Source organism: Harpia harpyja, chromosome Z (genome assembly GCF_026419915.1).
Source record: "Harpia harpyja isolate bHarHar1 chromosome Z, bHarHar1 primary haplotype, whole genome shotgun sequence".
Taxonomy (NCBI): domain Eukaryota; kingdom Metazoa; phylum Chordata; class Aves; order Accipitriformes; family Accipitridae; genus Harpia; species Harpia harpyja.
The window spans coordinates 38,674,812-38,687,711 of record NC_068969.1 but is presented as its reverse complement, the minus strand read 5'-3'; the positions used below and the strand labels follow the sequence as shown (position 1 = coordinate 38,687,711).

General features: G+C 40.7%; 1 protein-coding gene across 4 annotated transcripts in view; it reads right to left on the bottom strand.

The window, feature by feature from the left end:
* ECPAS (Ecm29 proteasome adaptor and scaffold) overlaps window positions 1-12,900 on the bottom strand; it is a 66,805-nt gene that overhangs the window by 24,301 nt on the left and 29,604 nt on the right. For all 4 annotated transcript variants that reach the window (XM_052775976.1, XM_052775975.1, XM_052775977.1 and 1 more), the window contains 9 exons: window positions 10,758-10,838; window positions 9,794-10,022; window positions 9,158-9,249; window positions 7,258-7,392; window positions 4,974-5,139; window positions 4,385-4,557; window positions 3,779-3,880; window positions 2,113-2,236; window positions 975-1,120 (listed from right to left, as the gene is read on the bottom strand). In XM_052775976.1, the coding sequence (XP_052631936.1) occupies window positions 975-1,120; window positions 2,113-2,236; window positions 3,779-3,880; window positions 4,385-4,557; window positions 4,974-5,139; window positions 7,258-7,392; window positions 9,158-9,249; window positions 9,794-10,022; window positions 10,758-10,838 (1,248 nt within the window). The remainder of the gene's footprint in view (window positions 1-974; window positions 1,121-2,112; window positions 2,237-3,778; window positions 3,881-4,384; window positions 4,558-4,973; window positions 5,140-7,257; window positions 7,393-9,157; window positions 9,250-9,793; window positions 10,023-10,757; window positions 10,839-12,900) is intronic.

Sequence of the window (12,900 nt, the reverse complement as noted above, 5' to 3'; positions counted from 1 at the left end):
TTTATTTTCCTTGTCTAATACATGGCAGTAATGTGCATGGCTTGCAGCCAGATGGGGCTATCCTCTGTGTGAGGACGTCTTTTCTTCATCCACAAACTAGTGGATTTTGCCGCCTCCCACAAGGTCCATTGTTTAGACAAGTGTAATATGTGGCAAGGTTTTACACGTAACAGCTTACATTTGCAAAGCATCTATTGTCCCAAAGCGCTTTATCATTAGCTGGAGAGCACAAAATGGTTACATGGTGCCATCACAGTCTGTAGTACCTCTATGCAGAGAGACGGCATTTTGGCTGGGAATACTTTATTAAGTCCTTGTATTGGTCCTTTCACATTCTCTCGTTACAGACAAGTACCCTAAATATAAAGTTTTCATCAAAGCGCACCAAAAATACACAGTACACGAAGCACATAACTGCTCCTAGGTACCAAAGTTGTGATAAACTCTGTGACACAAATGAGTCCAGGAATTCCACCTAGTTCTCCCTCTTCTTCTCCTCCTAGACCTGCTTTTAATACTTTCCAGAAATAAATCCTAGGTACCAAAGTTGTGATAAACTCTGTGACACAAATGAGTCCAGGAATTCCACCTAGTTCTCCCTCTTCTTCTCCTCCTAGACCTGCTTTTAATACTTTCCAGAAATAAATCCTAAAAACTATACAGACACCAACCTCTTCTTCTCAAGGGAAGATGTACTGCTACTTCATCTTACAACAGCTATTTACACTAAGCTCACTCGGACTAGAGTGCAAGTCAGATGTTTACAAAGGTGCCAAACAGCCTCGTTCATATGCCAGTTAGTATGTTCTTCTAGTAACAAAAGATAAGCCGTGTCTTGAAAAGACCTCAGTAAGGACCGCAGCAGCACTGGGGGGAACGAGGCAATGGAAGTGAAGGGAAAGGAAGGGACAGAAAGGAGGAGAGAAGCAAAAACAGGGACAAGGAGCGAGTGTTGGAAAGGGTGTATTTCTTACCTTAATTGCTTTGTGTGTACTCAGCTTCTTCACCATTGATAGAAGCCAGATGCAAGCTGCCTGCCTTACATGTGGGTTCGGGCTGATAATGTGCTTGCTCAAAATAAGGTCTAGGACCCAGGGAACCACGTCATTCACTTTCAAATCTATATGAAAGAAAGAAAGGTAGAGGGGAGGGGGGAAGCTTTGAGAATCGGCCACACCCATGTCTAATTTCAATATAATGTGCAGTGGCAATGAAAAACCTAATCAGCCCATGAGTACCCAGGTGACAGCTTAATCTCTGCTTATTTAGGAAAAGCCTTCACTCGAGTCACTGAGAAAGTATTTCTCCTAACAGAAACACTGAACAGAGTCCTCCTAACCCTTCATGAAAGTGTTTCAGAGCCTGTGGCCATGAAGAGGTACCACTCATACTGCGTAAGACTCAGTGCACTACATTTTTTTTTGTTAGGACTCAAAACTTCTGGAGCAACAGCAGGGTTCGGTTTCTACCCCATTCCGCACATGCTCAGCTTTGTGTAAACTAGAGATCTAAGACCACTCTCACAACATTAAAACACCTGTTTGTAGGTCTGAGGCTGATATTTACAGTTCCCTGTTTTGAAGCTAGCATTTTGTCATTCTTGTATTTCAATGGGTACAGAATCTTAGTCCTTGAGTAAAATTTCTGCATTTACTGCATGTAAATGTCACTTAATCATATCACTCCAAGTTGTGGAAAAAAGACTTGCAATTTAATTTTATAACGCTGTTTTCCAGTGCAGGCTTCAAAGTGCTATTTTAAAAGGTTTGTGTATGTTAAACCTAAAACTAACCCAAAATAGCAAACCAAAATGAAAAAATAAAACAAATGCAGTGTCAAGTGGCAATAAATTAGATTTCATCAAGAAGCTATTTAAACAGCACATGAAATAAAGTCTTCTACCCTCTGAGCAGATGGACTTGAAGAGGTGAAATGACCTGTATATAATCAGCATTGCAGAATACTGAGCAGTGCATTAACAAACACAAAATGTCTCTTACTTCTACTGTTATAAATCAAACACCACAGAAATAAAGTTATGGAGCCCAGTGTTAGCCCAGAACTGTGAGATTTTACGTTCCTCAACCCAGCCCCTGTATTAGGAAGACATACCTGAAGGAGGGGTATATTCCTCCTCTGTGACTGTCCATGCATCACGTGCAGCCACGGAGCTGGTTCCTACAGCAGCACTGGTAATAGCTTCACCAACGGTGAACTGCAGTTCTATTTGTTTGGCCTGAAAAACACAACAGAGCCTCACTGACAGTGCTAATTAAACATTCACCACACACACACACCTTTTGGCACTCACACAACAAAACCACAGTCTCTCTCCTAACCCCGATTCTCACCCAATTTGCAGTAAGATCACTCTTTTGGTGAGCTTCTGACACCATGTGGCACCTCAGACCAACTGAAATTTATGGAAACTGAACCGATGTCAAACTCTCCAAAACAAATGGTAAGAGCTAAGATTTCCATGCTTATTTTTAAAGCATACCTCCTACAAAGCATTTGCTAGTCTCTGCAAAAGTTCAACTTAGTGAACAGAAAAAATTGGAGGGACAGGATGAAAATAAAACAAAGTTAGAACAAGACTGCCAGTTATTAAGGAAAATGACTGTGGCTTTGTTATAGTATGCAGTAGTAAAAGATTCTCCTGTAATTCTATCCAGAAGTTGATCATCGCTAGGAGATGCACAAATTTGGTTTTCACATTAAAAGAATTCAGACAATACTTTGCTTCGCTTCTCTGTCTTCTTTCCATTATTCTCTAAGCCCTCAGGAACAGAATGTGCAGAACTCTGCCAATTTTTTGTCATTACTTATGATGAATCTTGAGTCATAAGAACCAATTTCCACACCTGCTGAGTACCTCCTTGATTGCTTTCCTTACTCTCTGCAAGTACAAAATGCTCAGGCATTTGGTGAAGTAAGCCCTTAGCTTCCTGCAATCTAAGATAAATTGGTCTTTTTCAAGTACATTTTCTAAAGGAAGCTGTAATGTCCCTAAGCAGTCACAGGAGATAAACACGACACTTAGAAACATTTTAATGGTTGTGTTACTATTCTTGTATTACTATTCTTGTGTTACTATCTGATGATCATCTCAGATTGGAGGACTCAGCAAAGGCAGCCTGTCTGATACTCAATAGCTGCTTCTACAATGCTGAATTCTATGTCAGTATGAAAAAGGAAGAAAGATAAGCCGCAAATGAAGAACACTGAAAAAGCTCCTTGACTATTTAATTTTGCTGTCTGGCATATTGCAATATGTGTAGCAGCTCTGAAGTACTGTGAAAGAACACAGTGCGCTACACTGATGCATTTAGACTGACAACAGATACATATATTCCTATAAACAAAGCTTCTAATTCAAGTGAGTTGTATCAGCTGATGTAGTTCAGATGAAAAAGAAGGTGTATTTATATTAACTACTTTTAGAGTACTTTCGAAGGCCAAAGTACAGACCTATGGTTTCATTACTATAAGCTCTTAAGATTTTACACATACAGGTAGTCCTCCTGAAGGGGAACACATACTCATCTCAGAGACTGGTGCAGAGACCTCGACCGGCAAGTTTTTAAACTGTGGCATAAAACATTTCATAAGTCCCAAACCTACCTCTGCTCTCTATTTCAAGACAGTTTTAAAAAACCCAGAGGCACTATTACAAAAAGACAGCTCCCCTTGTAAACCTGGCTCTAGAGTATATAAAAAGCATTCAAATAGAAATACTCACTGCAGTATGAAGAGTAATACATTAATCGTGCCTCACCTCCACAGAATCCATTAAACCCTGCAACAGTAGCTTCTGGTGGGGAAAATCTTCATCTCCCACTGGGAAGTAACCTAATGTTTGTATTGCTCGTTCCTTCATCTTAAATACAAACAAAAAAACCAACACCATCACATAACCTTCCTATAAGTCCAGGAGATACGCTTTACACCCACTCTTCCTCACCCTTGCTGAAGCTTCAGTTAAGGTACCAGAAGTTAGACGTGCAAGTGACTTATTAGATCAATCGGTGCACCTCTCTTCCAAAACACAGATCAAAACATATGTCCTGTTACCTTTGAGGATTATTTCCAGGTAAAAGAAAATATTCCCATTTTTCTTGAATTAAAATTATGACCATTTATAGTTTTCATCTCTTAAGCTCCTACTTGTGACTATAGAAAGCACAAGTGATCAACTGCTAGACAACACTGGAAAAACCCTTAGCTTAATTCTGAAAACCCTTAGCCTAATTCTGACTCACTAAAGCCAGCAATAAGCCTAACTCCTTTAAAAAACGAGGCTGAGTTTGGCAGGTAATACATAAACCTGGGGCAGATCATTCCAGAAATTAACAAGAATCATAACAACACTACAAAGTCTTGCCTTATTTGTTTCCTTGCTGGAAGGGATTCGGGCCAATAAGCTTTCAACAAGTTGCAGCTTTGTAAATCCTGTTCCTTCGCTGGGGATTGGCAAGGGGCCGTTCCTGCCAATCTCCCCAAGAGCTGTACAAGCAGCCACTACGAGGAAGGGAGAGGTGCTGTCCAGAAAAGAACCTACCGGAAAAAACAAAACAGGATGACTTGGATTTTGTATTATTTAGCAGGAGGCAGGCAGGCACTTACATTTTACCCATGCAAGAGGCCAAGTGTTTATGTCCTCTACAGCTACTAGGAAGCATTATGCTACAACAAAATCAAAGTGAAAGGAGACACTGAGAGATGTCTAGGCAGTGGTACCGCTCCCAGTTTTGCTATGTTGGTCTATGAGCTAAGAGTCCACCTAATTCTTGTTGAAAAGGGTTACATCCATACATCTAATCAGATGACATTTTTACAGGCTATATATTCTATCACAGAAAGTGAAGTCAAGATTACAGTTTCTATGGGCTAAATATCTTCGAAAAGTCCTCAGCCTGCAGTAGTTGAAAAAACAACTGTTACATGCAGCAAAGTCTTAGGCAGGAAGTTACCTATTGTCTCTGTTGTCGACTTTATGAGCTGTTCTTGTTCCGGCATGACTGCAGTGTTTGGCTGTTCTATGTCATGTAGCTCCATTGTTCTGATTTTCCCTTTGGCCAAGTACCTTCCTACCGTAAATCCCAAAGCCAGCAAGGATCCATGTTGGACCTCCGGGCTCTACAGACAACACCAACAGTGCAGAAAATCTCATTTTCAAAGTAAGTAACACTTTGCACAAAGCGTTGATATAAAAACACATATGGACAAACCAGATGCGAAGGCACCCTGAAGAATACAGAGTTCTAACACATAATGCAACAACAGAGTTTGATATTGGTAGTGTTTTCTGATGGAGTCCTTTAAGATAAATAAACAAAACTTAGAAGAGGCTTAGGAGGACAGATTAAGAATTTATCACCAGCACTCATTCCTAAAGTCTACTCCTTGGTAGGTAGGCAAAAAAAAAATATTAGAAAGTCCAACTCATCTGATCTGTAAGTACAGACTTGTTAAGGTGAACTAAGATAATACCGTGCTGTCTCTACTTAAAAACTGGACATACTCAAATTAAGAGGACAAAATTTACTCTTTGGTAAAAAGCAGTAAAGGGGAATTACTCTAGATTTGCATTGCTAAGAATGAGAACACACTTGACCTATGAATACTGAAGGCAATGCCTCTACACATTTCAGTAGGCCACAGATTGTGAAACCTAATTATTACAATTAAATGTCAAGACCATTAATCTCTCCAATGCTGATTTGGTGCTGAGACTACCTAATGACAGTGCTCATTCCCACAGGTGAATTCTAACAGAATGATTTTGTGCAGAAATAAGGCTGTGAGACTTAAATGCTACCTTAATTTTTTTTAAAAAAGGAAGGGGACAGGGCTTAAACTTAGATTGGTTCATGTATCTGTTTTTTATCACAACCCTGCAAAAAGTTGCATCAGTGCAACTGTGCTGCCAGGGCGGGATCCTTAACCCAGCTTGGCCACCAGGGACTGCTCCCTGTTGTGGTCTCACAGCAGCAAAGCCAGCTGAGGATGGGTCCTTCCCCCGTCTCCACTTCAGCTATCCATTTACACTGCAGTCCTGACTGGGCCACTAGAGATCACCCCCACCCCTAGCTGTACTGATTGAACTGGGTTTGTACCTTTGCAGCAAACAGGAGCTCTAACTGACTCTAACTCAAACATGCACAGGAACACCCTGCTTCTTTTTGTTTCATGGTTCACATCCCTCTTTGTTCTCAGCCAGGTTCTGTGAAAGGTCAACCATGGCTTCACAGGTGACTGGGGCAGAAAGCAGCAGGGGGGGGGGGGCTGGCACCTGTCTGTGCTGGCTTCGTGACCGCAGGAGCTGTGCCCTATGTAGAACTGAGTAATGACATGGCTTTGGCTCACAGACACAGCTTTCACAGACTCAAAATAAATCATATTTGTTAATTACGACATAAAACGATCAGCACTTCTTGTCAGCGTTTGAGCCTGTTACCTGCAGTGTAAAATGGTGGCCTATTAAGTCCTTCGAAGACACTGATATAAAAACATCTTGGGGAAATACAACCTAAAAATGCTGCTACTTTCCCTCCCTTTCAGGCTTCAAGACACACCTGCCCCACTTGTTTTCAGGACTCTGTCTCCATGCTCGTAGTGGCAAAATGCAGAGATAAGGATAATGGGAGGTGGAAGGAGCTGCCAGAGGAGAGAAGGCAGGCAAGCCCACCAAGTAGCGATACAGCAGAGGGAGGCTGCTCAGCAGTTCATGCGGGGTGGGAGGAAAGAAGCCAGCCCTCACCCAGCAAAGGCTGCTGGCGGGACAAGACCCTGAGGCAATGAGGAGCCAGAAGGCAGCTACAGCTCAGGAGGGGAAGGAGAGTTAAACATTTAACGAGTGAAACATTTTCTTAGTTCGGCGGGTATCTGTAGTTGTTCACGAATAAGGAATCGGTAAACTGAGGTGGGTAGTGTGATCCACTACCACTCAATGGGATGAGGAATATTTAGCTGGCTAAAACTGGTTAAATACATGACAGTGCTGGCTTTGCTTGGGAACTGCCTCCAGAAAACCCTCCTATTGACCTTAACAACAGCTTCGGGGATTAATTTATTTAAAGAGCTGTTGCACTCACCTACAACAAAAATCCCTTCTCACTGTCCAACTGGAAGTCAGCTAGTTAATTTTACACTCAGATTAAGGCTAATACGTCCTGGACATACTGTGAGATCTAGACTTCCTATCAATTACATGACATGAAAAAAAACAAGAAGTAGACAAAGGAAGGGAGTTACATGGTTGTCTTTTGTCATCTTGATCAGCTGCTCCAAGGATGCCCTAAGCTCATCTCCAGACATGGTAGACAGCACTACAGAATAAAACAGGGCTGCGAGCTCACGCATTTCTTCTTTGTTTGTGTTCATCAGGCTCTGCAGAGTTTTTTAAAAAAAAACATAAAATATGGAAGCAGATTCTTATACAGTCTGTTCATACAGAGCTTCAATATACAAGCACAACTGTCATGCAGCTACATAAATAGTACTGAACTCAGAAACCACTCTTTAAACCGACAGCGTTATCATTTAGTAAGAAACAAAGCACTCAGTTCAGCAAAGCATTCATTACACACTCAGCATTTAGGAGGAAGATTACCAGTAGCCACAAGAGGGCTACCCACCAGTTCTGCATTAAACAGGCTGACTGAATGGTTGGCTGAATTTTGTCTTCAGATTAGAGCTTCCACATTTTGCATCCATACTGAGCTAAAAAAAACCTTGCAAGATGCTACTTTTCCTGAGCTACTGGAGGTTTCCATTTCCTTTGTATTAATCAAAGGGAAAAAAAAACTCAAGAGGTTAAACCAGTTAAATCCAATGGTGACCAAAAAAAATGGGTCCAGGAAATCATGGCTCTCAACATAAATTCATCCACTTTGTATTAGAGACCTTGTATTATCTAAAGTGTTAAAAAGTTCAATTTGGAAAGCCTCAGGTCATTTGTTAAGATACAATCTTACCTCTGCCATTAATTTGATGTATAATGCAACACACTCACGTGAAAAATTCACACCCAAATCTTTGAATGGCTTGGGCAACCTCAAAGGCAGCAAAAATGAGCCAAGCAAACAAACAAGAAAATGAGATCTGTCAGGCTCATGAAACATAACTCTAACTTCAACTCAAAACTTGCATCAAATCACATAGCTGACTTCTAACAAAGCCCTGGACCTGTTCCTTCCACTTGGCAAAGCGAAATCACACAAAGGACGATTCACAACAATACTTCTGGAACTAGGTAGTATCAGTTACCACCCCTAGAAGCTTAATTTTGCAAAGGGACACCAGGCCAAAGAAAAAGAAGGTTTTTCTGCAAATGATAAGCAATACTGAAAAGGAAAATGTTTTTAAGTCCTCTCCTTTGAGGTTCATACCTGCACTTAAATGAGATGTGGTAAATTATACAGTGCAGTGCAGCACAGATATCAGCAGGAAAAATTATTGGAACACATTCTAATTTTTCTTTAACTTGACCAAGTTTTTTTTTCTGCCAGATTCCCCCAATGAAAGCAAAGGCAACCTGTAAGAGCTTAGCAAATCCTGGATGCTTGAAGCAAATAATGAAAAAGCAGAAAGTTGCCTGAAAAAAGAATCTAGGGAAAGCAGAATTCTCTTTGGCTTATTCCCCGGCAGGCCCCAGTTTATCTGTTTTTTTGTTTGAGGCTAATAAAAAAAATAAAAAACCTCCATAGTAAGTGCTCTAAAACAATTGGGGATCTAATTCATGTCATTTTCTGAGAAGCTACACACACCTTCCCACTTGAACCTTCCCACTGTTAAACAATTCCTTCAAAAATTTTCAGAATTTTGTTTTTAGTTTTCTTTTGCTGTTTAATGGATCTTCTAATCAAGGGGAAAAACTGACTGACTATACCAACAGGATCAGTGACATAGATTACCCAGAACATGTAGGTCAATGAACAAAATCAGTAACACCAAAGGACCAAAAAATAATTTTCCCTACCTGGCTACATGTAACACCTCATGAGGTGTTGACTTTAAGCAGAAATACCACGTTTCATATTAAGTGCATACCTGGAAATAATACTCCATTTCACCACGGGAAAATGCCAGATTTTGCTAATGCAAAACCCCCTCCACCCAAAAAAATAAACCAAAAAAAGGGTTTTCAACATACCTTTATCCAATCCATTTTGTCTACAAATCTGGTGGCTAGTTTTTCTGGATAGACTGACACAACTTCTAAAAGACAATACATGACTGGCAAACCTAAACAGTAATCAAAGAATCAGGTTATTAAACAATTGTGGTATTTAGAACAATCTAACAATCAGTGATAAAAAGAGGTTACAAAGTATCAGGCATTTCAAAGCATTCATTTGCAATTTACTAGGCATAACAAACAATACAGAATAATAAGGTATAGTATTTCTCAGAAATATTAGGGAAACTAATAGAAGCAAATATTCTGGTAGCTATTTGTTCTAAAGGCATTCAAGTGCTTTAAGACTACATGTCGCAGGTACGCTATTATCCGAGTGACGAAGACATAGCATTCACTGGTGAGGTAGCTGTTACAGACAATGGCCTCACAATTTTAAAGCATTACGCCAACTGATGCTGCAATTTACTGTCCTGCTTTCTCCCACCTATGCAACAGCATAGAAAAGAACAAGTTTAAACTGAAGAGTATATAGTCCATGTTGCAACTCTGTGATTGCTGCAGCCAAGTTCAAAGCCCTGGGCATGGTGACTCACTTCTAGTAAAAGAAGACTTTTTTCCTTCAAGATGATGCTGCACACAGCTTCTTACCTCCAACACCCGCTAAGAGCTGCTGAAGAAGGCCAATATATACATGTACAGGGTTGGTTTCTGCACTTTTTGAAGAGGAGGAGGAAGAGAAAGATATGTGGTTGCCAGACATGAGGTTTCTTATGTAACGTCCAATGGCTGGAGCATGATCTTGCATATCTGCCAAGCTCTGTGAGGTTGGCACCACACCTGCACTGTGAGCAAGACACATCCGCAGATACAGAACTATCTAAGTAGAGAAGAGAAAAACACAGGATACTGAGTGCATGAGCACTTGCAAAACCATGGAAGAGAAAAAAAAAAAAAGAGACGGAATATGCTGTATTTAATGTAACCACAACAAGACAGTTTCTTCTTTAATCAAATCTAGACAGAAGAGTCAGCATGGAGACAGGTACAAATACGAAGTGTAACAAATCTGTGTAAGCAGACAACCCTACAATGCCTCCATCACTATCAAAAGATTAAGTCATACACAGACTTTTGTTTATCATCAGCTGATGCAACCTCCTTGCAGGCAGTTCAGCCTGTACCCTATACCAATTTGGCATGCATACAAATGCAACGCCATGCTTTGCTAACGCAGACCTTGCATCGCATCTGAGTTTGTGTCTACAAATCACTGAAGCCAGGGAATCTGCTATGAAAAGAACAGCCTCAAGAAGTATAATGGGACTTTTGCACAGGATTGCCAGGTTCTCCCTCTGACAAGCTATTACATTAGGTACGCTGCAGAAAGCAGTGGAGCAGTCCTCTCGGGAACATTCCTCCCAACCCCCCATGAAAATCCTGTTCAGACTGCCATTTAAGGACAGACAGATAAAGGAAGGAGGGTTAATCCCAACATCTGTTTATAAGAGGAATTTTAGAATGTAGGGTGACTTATGGTAACAGTTAGCTTCTTACACTATCCTCTAAATAAATAATGGGAGACATATCTGAGGAAGTAAATCCAGACAATTACCTCTCCAAATGTGGCAGGATTGAAAGGCAACGCTGCAGTTCCAGTCATATATTTAGCTGGAGTTTTCATTCGGTGAGAGGCCTAAACAACAGAGTATATTAAGAGTGGAACATCCAGACCCATGAACAGCAGAGGTGTTGGAATGGTCAAGGAAATTTTGCTGATGCAACTATGTTTATCCTCCACTTAGCAACTGAAAATGTACAACAGTTCTATAACAAGAAGGGCACAGTGCCCTTGGTAATAGTACAGTTTAGGTCCATCAACTTTACATCCCTATCAACTCAGAAAGTGGAAACTCTGAATTCATGAGAGGGAACAGCAGGGGAGGCTGGAAGAGGACAAACATTCTTTCTTCCCCTCAGGAAACAAGAAAGTGCTTTAGAATTTAAATACAAGTATCTTACAAACTTCTAAACTGAGGAGCCCCAGCTGACAGGCAGTCAGGAAGCTTCGAGATAGCAGCTCTGCCTGGAGAGGCTGCGGAGCAGCCAGGTTTCCCCAGTACTGGGAGATGGGTGCCCTGAGCTGCACCAGCCAAGCTCACGGAGTCTCTCAGACCCTGCTACTGCTAGATAGAAGGCTGCTGCAGAAAGTGAGCAACTCCCTTCCATGGAAATGTTAGCTTTGACAAGCAGGAATATTCCAGCAGAAAAACATCTGAACAGAAGGTTTCCAATAACACCCACTGCAAACGCTGCAGAAAGGCATGTCCGTATTCTCTAGGCGATATGCACTTCAGTGCTAGGGCTGGATTCAGCAAGGCAGCCTTGCATCTGAATAAACACACAAGGCATGGCACAGAAGTCAACAGATCTTCAAATCTCTTAACATGCTCAGATCTTTTGCTGCACTGTAACTTCAGTGACATCCAGAACCATTAGTGAAAACCTGAATTAGTGAACCAGAAGATGACTCCCTTAAAGAATGGGTTCCCATCCATACCCAGCAGATCAGGTCCTACTCTTTCGCATATACTTTCTTGCAGAGGGAGAGAAGGATCATGCTAACTCACGCAGGAAAGTAATTTTGCTCCTCAGCCTGCTGTGCCAAGCAATGCATACAAAGTTCTCAAACATCTTCAACACTTGCAGATTATTCATGATATGTGAAAATTCACACTTCAAGATACCCAAAGAAATGTACTTCCAGCATTTTTCAATATGCCTTCAGGACATGTAAGAAGCACTGCAAAGTGCTCAAAAAAATTTTTTTTTAAATTCACCTAGGAATGAGGGAATCTTGTTTTTCTCCGTAGTGATTAAACTAGGTTGATCCATAGTTATTTAGTGACATTACAGAAGTGAAGGAAAACTTAAAACTTAACTGCAAGGGGACAGGCATTTAATAGTGTTATCTAAAACTCAATCTTGGTTTCTTATTTTTTTATATATCTATTTGAATAACCAGTATTTTGGACAAAAGCAAGTTTTTTCATAAAGCTTCAAATGCTTCATACACTAGCAGAGTACACCAGCAGAGTACACCACCAGCAGAGTATACAACATTTCACAAGAAATCTCTCAGGTATGAGTTCTGCTATCACAGATCTGTTGCAAAACCAGATGTGCTCCAATATTATATACTGACATTTTTTAAAAAAGTATAATATCAGAGGAAAAAAAAGTATTGTCAGCGACTTTCCACCTCTTCTTTAAAGCTTATAAGCCTAGTATAGCTACTATACACAGAAGGGTGTAACACAGACTAGATTTTAACACCTCTCCAGATGATCTCTCAGTGCAAACAGTGAGGGTAAACTCAGTGGTACAGTTTTCAGCATATCATTCGACTAGACTCGTCAAAGGTTATTTACAAGGCCATTATTTCCACAGATTGCAATGAAGATGAATAATTAAGCCTTTAACAAACCAGACTTCACTTGTTTCAGTATCTCCTTTCCTAGCCCAGAATATTTTTTCTGTTTTATGCACAATATTATTTTTCACCAGCCCAACCAGAGAGTAATCTTCACTGACCCTTCAAGAAGGTGTTTGTGAGCGAACTGTGTGAAACATGCTGGATTATCACCCTTGAACACTGGATTCCTCGCTCCACACATCTTCTGCACAAACAGCATCAAAACAAAATAATCCCTTTGTTAAAGGATCTGCCTCCCTGTCATTCAACACTTGGATGTCTT